Source organism: Cololabis saira, chromosome 15 (genome assembly GCF_033807715.1).
Source record: "Cololabis saira isolate AMF1-May2022 chromosome 15, fColSai1.1, whole genome shotgun sequence".
Lineage (NCBI taxonomy): Eukaryota > Metazoa > Chordata > Actinopteri > Beloniformes > Belonidae > Cololabis > Cololabis saira.
The window spans coordinates 39,281,778-39,297,493 of NC_084601.1; the positions used below are offsets into that span (position 1 = coordinate 39,281,778).

The following is a 15,716-nucleotide window of genomic DNA, read 5'->3' on the forward strand; positions in this document are numbered from 1 at the left end:
TCTCCCTCCCTTCCTTCCTTCCTTCCTTCCTTCCTTCCTTCCTTCCTTCCTTCCTTCCTTCCTCCCTTGCTTCCTTCCTTCCTTCCTTCCTTCCTTCCTTCCTTCCTTCCTTCCTTCCTTCCTCCCTCCCTTCCTTCCTTCCTTCCTTCCTTCCTTCCTTTTTCCCTTCCTCTTTTTTCCCTTCCTTCCTTCTTTCCTTGTTTTCTCCCTTCCTTCCTTCCTTCCTTCCTTCCTTCCTTCCTTCCTTCCTTCCTTCCTTCCTTCCTTCCTTCCTTCCTTCCTTCCTTCCTTCCTTCCTTCCTTCCTTCCTTCCTTCCTTCCTTCCTTCCTTCCTTCCTTCATGTACGTTGTGTGTGGATTTAACACAGAAACATAAATCAGTTTTACACAAAAACGTCATCAACGGGAATTTATCGTTTTTACCGTGAGATGACAAATTCTTACCATGGGGAATTTTTTTGACGGTTTATCGTGAACGGTAAAATATCACCCATTCCTAGCGTGCACTGATGGACACCCTTATGCCTGAACATGGTGTTCGTTATGGACAAACCATGACTCGCACAGAAGTCCAACAACAAAACACCGCTCGGGTTCAGACTGGGGAGGCCGTTCCTCCCAATCACCCCTCTCCAGGTATCACTGTCATTACCCACGTGAGCGTTGAAGTCCCCCAGTAGAACAATGGAGTCCCCAGTTGGAGCACTATCAAGTACTCCTCCCAGGGACTCCAAGAAGGCCGGGTACTCCGCACTGCTATTCGGCCCGTAGGCACAAACAACAGTGAGAGACCTTTTCCCGACCCGAAGGCGCAGGGAAGCGACCCTCTCGTTCACCGGGGTGAACTCCATAACATGGCGACTGAGCTGAGGGGCTATAACCAAGCCCACACCAGCCCGCCGCCTCTCACCCTGGGCAACTCCAGAGTAGTGGAGGGTCCAGCCCCCTTCAAGGAGCTGGGTTCCAGAGCCCAAGCTATGTGTGGAGGTGAGCCCAACTATCTCTAGCCGGTATCTCTCAACCTCACGCACAAGCTCCGGCTCCTTCCCCCCCAGCGAGTTGACATTCCATGTCCCCACTGTGAGGGTTTTGGTCCAGGGATTGGGTCGACGAGGCCCCGCCACGACTGCTACCCAGATCACATGGCACCAGCCTCTCACGGACCTTCCTGCAGGTGGTGGGCCTACGGCAGGGGTCGGCAACCCAAAATGTTGAAAGAAACGTATTGGTCCAAAAACACAAAAAACAAATATGTTTGAAGCCGCAAAAAATGAAAAGTCTTGTATAAGCCTTAGAATGAAGACAAATGGCAAAAGGCAAAATGTCAAGAAAAAAGTCGAAATGTCGAGAAAAAAGTCAAAATTTCAAGAAAAACATTCGAAATGTCGAGATTAATGTTGAAATACAATCTCGAGAAAAAAGTCGAAATGTCGAGAAAAAAGTCAAATTTTCGAGAAAAAAGTCAAAATTTCGAGAAAAAAGTCGAAATGTCGAGAAAAAAGTCAAAATTTCAAGAAAAACATTCGAAATGTCGAGATTAATGTTGAAGTACAATCTCGAGAAAAAAGTCGAAATGTCGAGAAAAAAGTCGAAATGTCGAGAAAAAAGTCAAAATTTCGAGAAAAAAGTCAAAATGTTGAGAACAAAGTCGAAATGTCGAGATTAAAAAGGAAAGGAAAAAGGAAGAAAAATGAAAAAAAGGAAAAAAAGAAGAAAAAAGAGAAAAAAAGAGAAAAAGAAAGAAAAAAAGGAAAAAAAAGGTCATTTTTGAAAAATCTCCAGGAACCACTAGGGCGGCGCTAAAGAGCCGCATGCGGCTCTAGAGCCGCGGGTTGCCGACCCCTGGCCAACGGGAATGCGGGCCCACGGCGCCATTTCGGGCTGAGCCCGGCCGGGTCCCATGGCTACCTACTTGCATGGCCACTAGCTACCTATCTGCCTAGCTGCTAGCTGCCACTAGCTCAATATCTCAGAAGTAACTTGAAACTGACCACAGCTTAATGGCATGAATCATTTCTTCCATGTTCAACACAAATCAGACTTTAGTTTTGATTCTTGACACAACTGAATGTTTTCCAGAATGAAAAAAGCCTGGACCCTCGATCGTATCGTTGCACGCGCTTTAGTAAACATTGCTGTCAACAAGTGATCTCCGTTGTTCTCGGTGACACTTCTGCATCTGCCACCAAGCGCTTTCTCGTTCCTGGGGATTTTTTTTTTATCAAATAGCATCTTTTTCCATTCACGTTTAAAAGGTGACAGATGGTGCGATCCCACGGTGACAAACCTCGACCTTGGAGTTCAGCTTGTATGTCTGGATGTTTTTCTCGGCTCTTTGCCATCCACACTGTCCTTCTGACCAAACTGTGGCGTCCTCGGAGGCTGGCTACAGTCGCGTGGACCTTTGAAATAACATTTGCAGCTGCAGAGTCACAGGACCATGACAGGCTACCTGGAGATTGTCTTAGTGCCTGTAACATCCTCATCTTTATTTTTCTGTTTGACCTCCTTAGACAAGACACATGATACCACCAGTACTGGAGTTGAGGGGGGATGAGGGGGGATGGCATCCCCCCTGAAATAAAAACGGTCAAAATCATCCCCCCTTTCCATCCCTTATGTCATTTCATCAATAATGTGGTTTTACTGCTATTTCAACATTTAGAGTCATCACCAGAAAAATAACTTATTTGACAATTTTCACCTGTTTCAAGTAAATTTTCACTTGAAATACTTGAAAAATCTGCCAGTGGGATAAGATTTATCTTCTCATTATAAGCAAAAAAATCTTGTTCCACTGGCAGATTTTTCTACTTATTTTAAGTGAAAATCTACTTGAAACAGGTGAAAATTGTAGTTTTTTCCAGTGATGAGTCTTGTTTTAAGTGTAATGAGATTTTTTTACTAAAATGAGACATTTTAACTAGAAATAAGACAAATATTCTTGTTAAGATTGTGAGTTTTTGCAGTGATCTATTTTACTTATCCTGTGAAGGACAGAGTCATATTGATAAGTTCAGAAAAGTGTTTTTTATTGTTGTGTTTTGATGTATTTGATGTAAGCCCAGTGGATATTTAAAGCTTACAGAAGGCTGCATTTAACTGCTGCTATGTCATTCCTGCAGTATTTCTGCAGGTGTTTTGGTCACTGCTATTATTTGAAATATATTATATTATTTGTAATCAGAACAAATTATCTGTCCCCATAAGATAAAATCCACCATCCCCCCTGATTCTTTTTTTTACAACTCGAGTACTGGATACCACCTAATATTAAACAGTTAGTTTGATATAGGCTATGACTCTTGTGGAATGATTTATAATAATTTTTTTGTTCCTTACTCTTTAACATACTAAAGACATGAAGCTACTCAGAAAATGGTTTTAAATTTGAACATTTTTCTGGATGAATGAAGGACGGTTTCATTAATCTACCAACAGCCAAAAAATGTTAAAGAATCTGCATAATTTTAAAATAAAAAGTCACAATAGAAACAACTAAGTGTTTTTCAGTTTGTGGAGATATCTAGTAGATGATTTAACTTGAAAATCAATATGCATTGCAGCCTCTAGATCAGGGGTCGGCAACCCGCGGCTCCAGAGCCGCATGCGGCTCCTTAGCGCCGCCCTAGTGGCTCCTGGAGCTTTTTCAAAAATGTTTGACCTTTTTTTTCCTTTTTTTCGTCTTTTTTTCTTTTTTTTCCTTTTTTTCTTCACTTTTTTTCCTTTTTTCTTCTTTTTTTCTCGAAATTTTGACTTTTTTTCTTGACATTCTGATTTTTTTCTCGATATTTCAACTTTTTTCTTGAAATTTTGACTTTTTTCTCGTCATTTTGACTTTTTTCTCGACATTTCGACTTTTTTCTCGACATTTCGACTTTTTTGTCGAAATTTTGACTTTTCTTGACATTTCAAATTTTTTCGCGACATTTCAACTTTTTTCTTGACATTTCAACTTTTTTCTCAACATTTCGACTTTTTTCGCGACATTTATGCCTTTTTTCTCAAAATTTCGACTTTCTTCTCGACATTTCCGCCTTTTTTCTCGACATTTCAACCTTTTTCTCAAAATTTTGACTTTTTTCATGAAATTTTGACTTTTTTCTCGACATTTCCGCCTTTTTTCTCGAAATTTTGACTTTTTTCCCGACATTTCCGCCTTTTTTCTCAAAGTGCATAATGAAAATAAATCTCCCCCCAGTTGTAACTAATATAGAAACATGCAGCATGTGTTGTCTTCATGCTAAGGCTTATACAAGACTTTTCATTTTTTGCGGCTCCAGACATATTTGTTTTTTGTGTTTTTGGTCCAATATGGCTCTTTCATTATGTTGGGTTGCCGACCCCTGCTCTAGATGCTGTGAAAGGGCGAAGGCAGGATCACGGACCTGCAAAGATCTTTGTTTCCAAACATGGTTAAATTGAATTATTTTGGGTATTTTTTGTGAAAAGGGAATGTACAAAGTACATACTCTTGAAATTTGACCGGGCAACAAATCAAGAAACAGAAAGCAAATAAATATTTTAGAAATAAATGCTGTCAAGGCTAAGTTGCCTTCTTTAGTATTATTTTTTCACGTCCCATGGTTTAAAGTTTAAAAACCCTAATTTGCAGCTTTTGCATTGCAAATCAGTGACATTGACGACACATGATTATTTGTATTAGCATAACATTGTTCTGCCTCTCAGTTTTCTATTACATTTTTTTCACTGTAACAACTTTTATATCGATGTATTTTCTCGATTTCTCGATCCAGGACCATCAGGAGCAGAGTGTCCCTGGGCTGTCAACGGTAGGGTTGCCACCTTTCAGAAATAGAAATAAGGGATGCCCTGATTTCAGCAGCGCAGGAGCCAAAAAAAAAGCCCCAAAACTTCTAAACTGAATAAAAATGTGTTTATTTTATATGAAAAAACAAAATGCTTTGATTTAAAGTTTAAAGTGCTTTAATAGCATTGAACTTGCATGACTGTACAGACAGCCAACCATACTAGCAACTGAAATATCCTCCTATGATATGTATGTCCACATCAGCCCAGATGTAGAATATAGATACAGGTGAAGAATATGGTGTAAAAGTTAATTTATTTCAATAATTCAACTAGAATATGGTGTAAAAGTTAACTTATTTAAATAATTCAACTAGAATATAGTGTAAAAGTTAATTTATTTCAATAATTCAACTAGAATATGGTGTAAAAGTTAACTTATTTCAATAATTCAACTAGAATATGGTGTAAAGGTTAATTTATTTCAATAATTCAACTAGAATATGGTGTAAAAGTTAATTTATTTCAATAATTCAACTAGAATATGGTGTAAAAGTTAATTTATTTCAATAATTCAACTAGAATATGGTGTAAAGGTTAATTTATTTCAATAATTCAACTAGAATATGGTGTAAAAGTTAATTTATTTCAATAATTCAACTAGAATATGGTGTAAAGGTTAATTTATTTCAATAATTCAACTAGAATATGGTGTAAAAGTAATTTATTTCAATAATTCAACTAGAATATGGTGTAAAAGTTAATGAAAATACAGTACAAATCGTAAACATTTTGTTCTCAAATAAAGGACAATTCCGTATTTTACGGGACGGGTGGCAACCCTAGTCAACGGCCAAAACTGTAACCTTGAGCCAACCAAGCCAAAGAATGATTGCTTGTACCAAACTAGTTTTGCAGTACACCGCACTGAAATATCATATTAGTTTTTATGTCATTTTGGCTTTGTCATAGTGTTTTGTCTTATATAAAGCCCAATGTAGTGTTATTTCTATGTAAAAAGATCATGACCCCTCCCAAAGGCAACATGCTAATCACGTTAATAGGAGTGTTTTTGGTCTATTTGCTGCAGGGATGTTGTGATAGAGCAAACCCAAACACGAGACAGTCCAGGGTTGGTTTTGTTTTTAATCGTTGCAGGATTTGTGTGTATTCGTAGTGCCCGTATTGTATGCCAAATAAAGCCCTGCTCACAGCCCATATGGTGGTGTTAATGAGAGCGGGAGGAAGTCCTTTTACTAACCTACACTGCCCTTCAGGGCTTGGACAGAGTTTTACGCTGCTAAACACCAGTGAGGGAGGTAAAAAAAGAAAAAGAAGAAGCTGTTCATCGTGTTAGTTTATGTACGGAGTCGTGTGACAAAGACAATACATGCAACGTCAAAATCACTTTTAAGGTTTCTATTAGGGATGGGCGGTATGGACTAAAAAATGTATCATGGTAATTTCTGGCATTTATCCCGATAACGATAAAAAAAATACCAATTCAACTCCACCTTTTCAACTATAAATCTATCTCGCTCTCAGATCCACAAAAACTTCATCAACGGGAATTTATCTTTCTTTCTTTCTTTCTTTCTTTCTTTCTTTCTTTCTTTCTTTCTTTCTTTCTTTCTTTCTTTCTTTCTTTCTTTCTTTCTTTCTTTCTTTCTTTCTTTCTTTCTTTCTTTCTTTCTTTCTTTCTTTCTTTCTTTCTTTCAGGCTCATATCTTCCTTCCTTCTTTTTTCCCTTCCTTCCTTCTTCCCTTTCTCTTTTCTCCCTTCCTTGTTTCCTTCCTTCCTTCTCCCTTTTCCTTCCTTCTCCCTTTTCCTTCCTTCCTTCCTTCCTTCCTTCCTTCCTTCCTTCCTTCCTTCCTTCCTTCCTTCCTTCCTTCCTTCCTTCCTTCCTTCCTTCCTTCCTTCCTTCCTTCCTTCCTTCCTTCCTTTTTCCCTTCCTTCCTTCTTCCGTTTCTCTTTTCTCCCTTCCCTGTTTCCTCCCTTCCTTCTCCCTTTTCCTTCCTTCTCCCTTTTCCTTCCTTCCTTCCTTCTTTCCTTCCTTCCTTCCTTCCTTCCTTCCTTCCTTCCTTCCTTCCTTCCTTCCTTCCTTCCTTCCTTCCTTCCTTCCTTCCTTCCTTCCTTCCTTCCTTCTTTTTTCCCTTCCTTCCTTCTTCCCTTTCTCTTTTCTCCCTTCCTTGTTTCCTCCCTTCCTTCTCCCTTTTCCTTCCTTCCTTCCTTCCTTCCTTCCTTCCTTCCTTCCTTCCTTCCTTCCTTCCTTCCTTCCTTCCTTCCTTCCTTCCTTCCTTCCTTCCTTCCTTCCTTCCTTCCTTCCTTCCTTCCTTCCTTCCTTCCTTCCATAAATCAGTTTTACACAAAAACGTCATCAACTGGAATTTATCGTTCACGGTTTATCGTGAACGGTAAAATATCGCCCAATCCTAGTTTCTATGTAAAATAAAAGAAATCTGGACATTATTAGGCTGTAAATAAAGCTTCCGATGCACAAAATGTGACAAATTAAATAGTGTTTATTTGTATATTTGTTTGGATTCAACATGAAGTCCTTCATTTCTTTGAGGCCAGATGGGATTTTACAATCTCGAATGATCTGCACCCTTCATTTCTGTGTGTTTAATGTGCAAATGCGTCGTGGTTTGGTAGTCCATATGCCTGAGTGGACATGAGTGAGATATGAAGAGACAAGGAAGAAGGAAGAAATAAATATGAACATAAATATTTAAACTGCAACTAACCCGCATGGAGATCTTCACACCGATGGCACAATACTGTAGGTACGTTTTTTCTGTCTTTTTTTCTGTCTTAAATCAATTAAATTGATTGATCTTTTTGTGGTCATTTCACATCCTCTTTTGCAGCTTTGTCACGTGGGGTCCCGCAGGGATCCATGCTTTGCCCTTTGCTATTTTCTCCGTATCTGCTGCCCCTTGGTTTCTTTTTGGGGAAACATAACATTTTTGCAGTTCTATGCAGAAGATAATCAGGTCCATGTGCCCCTAATAAGGAGAATGCCTACTCCTGTCAAGTGTCAAAGGAGAGTCTTGAGCTGTGGCTCTTTAGATTTTTATGTTTTCATGTTATTCATGTTTTACTCGTCTCTTTAAACCAGGGTTATTCAATTGGCGGCCTGCGGGCCACATGCGGCCCGCCAGGAGCTTTTATGTGGCCCCTGGTCATATTTCAAAAAAGGGGGTGTTTGTTGAAAAAAAAAATAAATAAAAAAAATTGTTTTTTTTTTAATAATATTTTTATAACTGGCTACTATGGACTAAAATGGTTGTGCTCAATGCTTAATATAATATTCAAATAAGGAAATCTTGGTGGAAAGTGGTGCTTTGTCATTATGGTGTGTTTTATTAAAAGTAGGTCAATATCAATTTCATTAAGTTTGCACAATGCATGGTTTCAAAATGAACTTGCATTCAAAATAATATTTCTTTATCTGAATATTATATTTAACATTCACAATTACTAAATCTGGAGACAATTAATACATAATTCATATGTAAACTAGATATATTCAAATGTATAATACAAATGTATTATATTTACATAAGTCTTCGTCTTTGAGTGCAAAATACATTTTGAAAACCCCCACATTTTCAAATTGTGCGGCCTCTCCATACAGTCCTTTTGCAGATGTGGCCCCCGGCCAAATCTAGTTGAATACCCCTGCCTTAAACTTTACGTTATTTATTTTATTCTATATATATGTCAGTCATATGTCCAGCACTTTGGGGAATGGCTGCCATTTTTAAAGATCTTTATAAATAAAGTTGACTTAGCTTGGATTCATCGCTGTTTGGGTAAATGTCCTCTAAGAATGAGAAGTAGAAATGTGCCGCTGTATGTTTGCCCTCCAAAAGTACTTGATTGCGGACAGAGAGAAGACCTGAAGATAGTGCAAAAGAGACCTTGGGTGCAGCGGTCCTGCCTCAAGTGGAGGAGTTTAAGTGTCTCGGCGTCTTGTAAACGAGTGAGGGAACGATGGAACGCGTGATTGGCAGACGGATCGAGTTATGCGGTCGATGTACCGGATCGTCGTGGTGAAGAAGGAGCTGAGTCGAAAGGCGAAGCTCTCGATTTACCGGTCAATCTACGCACCTACCCTCACCTATGGCCATGAACTTTGGGTAGTGACCGAAAGGACAAGATCGCGGATACAAGCGGCCGAGATGAGTTTCCTCCGCAGGGTGGCTGGACGCTCCCTTAGAGTTAAGGTGAGGAGTTCGGTCACCCGGGAGGAGCTCGGAGTCGAGCCGCTGCTCCTTCACATTGAGAGGAGTCAGCTGAGGTGGCTTGGGCATCTGTACCGGATCCTCCTGGATCACCCTAGGGAGGTGTTCCAGGCATGTCCCTCCTTCCTAGGGAGGTGTTCCAGGCATGTCCCTCCTCCCTAGGGAGGTGTTCCAGGCATGTCCCACTGGGAGGAGACCCCGGGGAAGACCCAGGACACGCTGGAGAGACTATGTCTCTCGGCTGGCCTGGGAACGTCTCGGAAGAGCTGGAGGAAGTGTCTGGGGTGAGGGAAGTCTGAGCATCCCTGTTGAGACTGCTGCCCCCGCGACCCGGGAACGGATAAGCGGCGGACGATCGATGGATGGATGGATGGATCTTTTTCACATTATGTTTAATAAGGTTAAAAGGTGTATAATTAGACCTGTTCTTAACCCAACTTTGGTTTAGTCGTGTAGAAGGTACCTCTGCTTGTGATGCTCTCCTGGTTGACCTCACTCAGGTGAGCGACGCTGCCCTGGTTGGAACCGGCTCCCATACTCTCCCCGTCCATCGAGTTCCAGCCAAACAGAGTTGCCTCGGAGATTGCAAACTGCTGCATTATACCTGTTGGGCGGCAAAAATGCTCTTATAAGTACATGCAGCGAATAAGAAACGCTCGATTTGTCCGATTAAAGATTGAGTGCATTCCACAGATTCCAATACTTGTTTTATTAGGGCCCGAGCACTTAAAGTGTGAAGGCCCTATTGTATCTGTAGGAGTTTTTGTTTTTCTCTTTTTTCTTCCGACGAAATGAGGGCCATTTTTCCCCCTAAACGTGCCCCAAAAGTCACCAAATTTTGCACGCAAGTCAGGCCTGGCGAAAAATTTGATATTTAATGGTTTGCATTAATGGGCGTGGCCTAACGGCTCAACAGCGCCCCCTAGAAAACTTTGTGCCTCAAGCCCCACAATACGGTTTGACGTACATGCACGAAAATCGGTACACACCTGTATCATGTCACAACTTAAAGAAAAGTCTCTTGGTGCCATGGCCGAAACCAAACAGGAAGTCGGCCATTTTTAATGAATGGTGTAATTTTGGCGCAATTTATGCCATTTCTTCGGCTGTTAATACGGCCCGAACCGTAACGTGCACCCAGGTGTGTTATACATCAAAATGTACTGCGACGACAGGCATTACTTTTCTCAGTCAAAAGCGTTACCGTGGCGACGATAGACGGCAAAAAGCGCGCCCCCCCTTCTTCTGATCGGTCGATATTTGATAGTCCCTTTTTTCTGGCATTACTTTTGAATGGTTTGATATAGAGAGTCGTGGGTGGTTTCATCCACTAAATGTCCAGGTCTGAAGAATCTACATCAAGTCATACAAGCTTTCACTGCAGCCTGAACGTGCACAAGGGTGCGAGGGCCCGTTCATCGCTGCTTGCAGCTTTAATTGTAGCAGAGATGTTACAGCAATACGTTATAAAAAGAGAAATCAGAAGTTGTTGTAGAAAAATATGTGTGTTTTACCACTAAGAACAGTTTCCACCGGTTTCAAGATTTGCACATTTAAATCAAGGCGTCCTCCTAACCTGCAGCAAAGCGAGCCTCCTTCTCGCCGTCGCTGAGGTCGCTGTAGGCGTCGTTCTCCAACCTCCTCTCCTTTTCCCTCTGCAGGTTGGTGCGTCCGATGCTCCCCAGGGGCCCGGCGGTCGGTTTGCCCCAGCTCTGCCACTCGATCATGTGGGCCACGCGGCCCTGGGCCATGGCCGTGGGCTTGGTCACCTTGTCTTTCATGGAGCGAGTCACACCTACGGCAGGTTTACGCGCAGCAGGAGGGGCAGACCAGACACACACACACAAACACACACACACACCACACACACACACACACAAGTGCGGTCAAAACTCGTTCTGGCCACAATATCTGACCACGCCTCCAACTGAGGCTCCGGGAGGAGTAGAATGACCGTGAGAGACCATGGAATGGACAGGATCTTTTTAATGCTGGAGATCGTGATAGAAGATGTCACGGGGTGATAAATGCATAAATGATATGAATGAATCCAGATGGTTATGATGTGAGACGATTAGCACAACCTGGCATCTATTCTGGTTTGAACAAAAGCTCATCTGAGTCGGGCTTATGTGCCAGCACTGCAAAAACTCAAAATCTTACCAGGAATATTTGTCTTATTTCTAGTTAAAATCTCTCATTTTTAGTGAAAAAAAATCTCATTACATTTAAAACAAGACTCATTACTGGAAAAAACAACAATTTTCACCTGTTTCAAGTAGATTTTCACTTAAAATAAGTAGAAAAATCTGCCAGTGGGACAAGATTTTTTTGCTTGTAATGAGAAGATAAATCTTGTCCCACTGGCAAATTTTTCTACTTACAGGACTGTCTCAGAAAATTAGAATATTGTGATAAAGTCCTTTATTTTCTGCACAAATGTCATACATTCTGGATTCATTACAAATCAACTGAAATATTGCAAGCCTTTTATTATTTTAATATTGCTGATCATGGCTTACAGCTTAAGAAAACTCAAATATCCTATCTCAAAAAATTTGAATATTCTGGGAATCTTAATCTTAAACTGTAAACCATAATCAGCAATATTAAAATAATAAAAGGCTTGCAATATTTCAGTTGATTTGTAATTAATCCAGAATGTATGACTTTGATTTTTGTTTTTTTACAAGAGTCATTACCAGAAAAAAAACTTATTTGACAATTTCCACCTCTTTCAAGTAAATTTTCATTTGAAATAAGTAGAAGATTTATTTTCTCATTACAAGCAAAAACATCTTGTTCCACTGGCAGATTTTTCTACTTATTTTAAGTGAAAATCTACTTGAAACAGGTGAAAATTGTTGTTTTTTTCCAGTGATGAGTCTATTTTTTTAAATGTAATGACATTTTTTTGACTAAAAATGAGACATTTTAACCAGAAATAAGACAAATATTCTTGTTAAGATTTTGAGTTTTTGCAGTGGGAATGAGTCTGCATGTCTCAAATATATTTATCTAAAGCAGGTTTTTCACGTCTCAGATCTACACTTGGAGAACAGTATTTCTGCACTGCAAAAACTCAAAATCTTAAGAATATTTGTCTTTTTTTTAGTTAAAATGTCTAATTTTTAGTAAAAAAAAAATCACATTACACATAAAACAAGACTCAATTTTCACCTGTTTCAAGTAGATTTTGGCTTAAAATAAGTAGAAAAATCTGCCAGTGGAACAAGATTTTTTTGCTTGTAATGAGAAGATAAATGTTGTCCCAGTGGCAGATTTTCTACTTAAAATGTACTTGAAACAGGTGAAAATTGTCAAATAACAAGTTATTTTTCTGGTAATGACTCTTTTTTTAAGTGTAATGAGATTTTTTGACTAAAAATGAGACATTTTAACTAGAAATAAGACAAATATTCCTGGTAAGATTTTGAGTTTTTGAGTCTGCATGTCTGAAATGTTCAAATATATTTATCTAAAGCAGGTTTTTTCACGTCTCAGATCTACACTTGGAGATGTTCAGTAAAACTCCTACAGGAGTAACTTGATGGAAAGTGTGTCACACTCAAGAAAACGACCTCTGAGTGGTTAAGAACATCCCCTACCAACATCAACAATAACCTCTTACTGCCTGCATGTTGCACGGACCTGAAGCACGAGGCGAGTTTATGGTGAAACTTCTTTGGTTCTCTATCCGGAGTGATCAAGTCAGTTTTCCTCTAAATGGTGTAATTATGTAAGTTAACTGTTAAACAGATCATGTTGGATTCATCTTAACCCTCGCGCTGTCTTCAGGTCAAGGAAGGAGGAAGAGAAGAAGGAATGAAGGAAGGAAGGGAGAAAAGAAGGAAAGAAGGATCCTTCCTTCCTTCCTTCCTTCCTTCCTTCCTTCCTTCCTTCCTTCCTTCCTTCCTTCCTTCCTTCCTTCCTTCCTTCCTTCCTTCCTTCCTTCCTCCCTCCCTCCCTCCCTCCCTCCCTCCCTTCCTTCCTTCCTTCCTCATTTTCTCCCTTCCTTTCATCCTTCCTTCCTTCCTTCCTTCCTTCCTTCCTTCCTTCCTTCCTTCCTTCCTTCCTTCCTTCCTTCCTCATTTTCTCCCTTCCTTTCATCCTTCTTTTCTCCCTTCCTTCCTTCCTTTTTCTCTTCCTTCCTTTTTTCCTCCTGCTCTTTCCTTCCTTCCTTCCTTCCTTCCTTCCTTCCTTCCTTCCTTCCTCATTTTCTCCTTTCCTTTCATCCTTCTTTTCTCCCTTCCTTCCTTCCTTCCTTCCTTCCTTCCTTCCTTCCTTCCTTCCTCATTTTCTCCCTTCCTTTCATCCTTCTTTTCTCCCTTCCTTCCTTCCTTCCTTCCTTCCTTCCTTCCTTCCTTCCTTCCTTCCTTCCTTCCTTCCTTCCTTCCTTCCTTCCTTCCTTCCTTCCTTCCTTTCTTCCTTCCTCATTTTCTCCTTTCCTTTCATCTTTCTTTTCTCCCTTCCTTCCTTCCTTCCTTTTTCTCTTCCTTCCTTTTTTCCTCCTGCTCTTTCCTTCCTTCCTTCCTTCCTTCCTTCCTTCCTTCCTTCCTTCCTTCCTTCCTTCCTCCCTCCCTCCCTCCCTCCTCCCTCCCTCCCTTCCTTCCTTCCTTCCTTCCTCCCTTCCTTCCTCATTTTCTCCCTTCCTTTCATCCTTCCTTCCTTCCTTCCTTCCTTCCTTCCTTCCTCATTTTCTCCCTTCCTTTCATCCTTCTTTTCTCCCTTCCTTCCTTCCTTCCTTCCTTCCTTCCTTCCTTCCTTCCTTTTTCTCTTCCTTCCTTTTTTCCTCCTGCTCTTTCCTTCCTTCCTTCCTTCCTTCCTTCCTTCCTTCCTTCCTTCCTTCCTTCCTTCCTTCCTTCCTTCCTTCCTCATTTTCTCCTTTCCTTTCATCCTTCTTTTCTCCCTTCCTTCCTTCCTTCCTTCCTTCCTTCCTTCCTTCCTCATTTTCTCCCTTCCTTTCATCCTTCTTTTCTCCCTTCCTTCCTTCCTTCCTTCCTTCCTTCCTTCCTTCCTTCCTTCCTTCCTTCCTTCCTTCCTTCCTTCCTTCCTTCCTTTCTTCCTTCCTCATTTTCTCCTTTCCTTTCATCTTTCTTTTCTCCCTTCCTTCCTTCCTTCCTTTTTCTCTTCCTTCCTTTTTTCCTCCTGCTCTTTCCTTCCTTCCTTCCTTCCTTCCTTCCTTCCTTCCTTCCTTCCTCCCTCCCTCCCTCCCTCCCTCCCTCCCTTCCTTCCTTCCTTCCTTCCTCCCTTCCTTCCTCATTTTCTCCCTTCCTTTCATCCTTCCTTCCTTCCTTCCTTCCTTCCTTCCTTCCTTCCTTCCTTCCTTCCTTCCTTCCTTCCTCATTTTCTCCCTTCCTTTCATCCTTCTTTTCTCCCTTCCTTCCTTCCTTCCTTCCTTCCTTCCTTCCTTCCTTCCTTCCTTCCTTCCTTCCTTCCTTCCTTTTTCTCTTCCTTCCTTTTTTCCTCCTGCTCTTTCCTTCCTTCCTTCCTTCCTTCCTTCCTTCCTTCCTTCCTTCCTTCCTTCCTTCCTTCCTTCCTTCCTTCCTTCCTTCCTTCCTCATTTTCTCCTTTCCTTTCATCCTTCTTTTCTCCCTTCCTTCCTTCCTTCCTTCCTTCCTTCCTTCCTTCCTTCCTTCCTTCCTCATTTTCTCCCTTCCTTTCATCCTTCTTTTCTCCCTTCCTTCCTTCCTTCCTTCCTTCCTTCCTTCCTTCCTTCCTTCCTTCCTTCCTTCCTTCCTTCCTTCCTTCCTTCCTTTCTTCCTTTCTTCCTTCCTCATTTTCTCCTTTCCTTTCATCTTTCTTTTCTCCCTTCCTTCCTTCCTTCCTTTTTCTCTTCCTTCCTTTTTTCCTCCTGCTCTTTCCTTCCTTCCTTCCTTCATTCCTTCCTTCCTTCCTTCCTTCCTTCCTTCCTTCCTTCCTTCCTTCCTTCCTTCCTTTCTCATTTTCTCCCTTCCTTTCTCCCTTCCTTCCTTCCTTTCTCATTTTCTCCCTTCCTTTCTCCCTTCCTTCCTTTTTCTCTTCCTTCCTTTTTTCCTCCTGCTCTTTCTTTCCTTCCTTCCTTCCTTCCTTCTTTCCTCATTTTCTCCTTTCCTTTCATCCTTCTTTTCTCCCTTCCTTCCTTCCTTCCTTCCTTTTTCTCTTCCTTCCTTCTTTCCTCCTGCTCTTTCCTTCCTTCCTTCCTTCCTTCCGTCCTTCCTTCTTTCTTTTCATTCTCCCTTCCTTCCTTCCTTCCTTCCTTCCTTTTTCTCTTCCTTCCTTTTTTCCTCCTGCTCTTTCCTTCCTTCCTTCATTCCTTCCTTCCTTCCTTCCTTCCTTCCTTCCTTCCTTCCTCATTTTCTCCTTTCCTTTCATCCTTCTTTTCTCCCTTCCTTCCTTCCTTCCTTCCTTCCTTCCTTCCTTCCTTCCTTCCTTCCTTCCTTCCTTCCTTCCTCATTTTCTCCCTTCCTTTCATCCTTCTTTTCTCCCTTCCTTCCTTCCTTCCTTCCTTCCTTCCTTCCTTCCTTCCTTCCTTCCTTCCTTCCTTCCTTCCTTCCTTCCTTCCTTTTTCTCTTCCTTCCTTTTTTCCTCCTGCTCTTTCCTTCCTTCCTTCCTTCCTTCCTTCCTTCCTTCCTTCCTTCCTTCCTTCCTCCCTCCCTCCCTCCCTCCCTCCCTCCCTCCCTTCCTTCCTTCCTTCCTTCCTTCCTCCCTTCCTTC

General features: G+C 41.2%; 1 protein-coding gene across 11 annotated transcripts in view; it reads right to left on the reverse strand.

Moving 5' to 3' along the window:
• Nucleotides 1-15,716, reverse strand: part of LOC133460755 (protein FAM131B-like) — a 101,739-nt gene that overhangs the window by 24,941 nt on the left and 61,082 nt on the right. For all 11 annotated transcript variants that reach the window (XM_061741515.1, XM_061741512.1, XM_061741514.1 and 8 more), the window contains 2 exons: nucleotides 10,597-10,815; nucleotides 9,484-9,624 (listed from right to left, as the gene is read on the reverse strand). In XM_061741515.1, coding sequence (XP_061597499.1) covers nucleotides 9,484-9,624; nucleotides 10,597-10,801 — 346 coding nt within the window. In that variant the 5' untranslated portion in view covers nucleotides 10,802-10,815. The remainder of the gene's footprint in view (nucleotides 1-9,483; nucleotides 9,625-10,596; nucleotides 10,816-15,716) is intronic.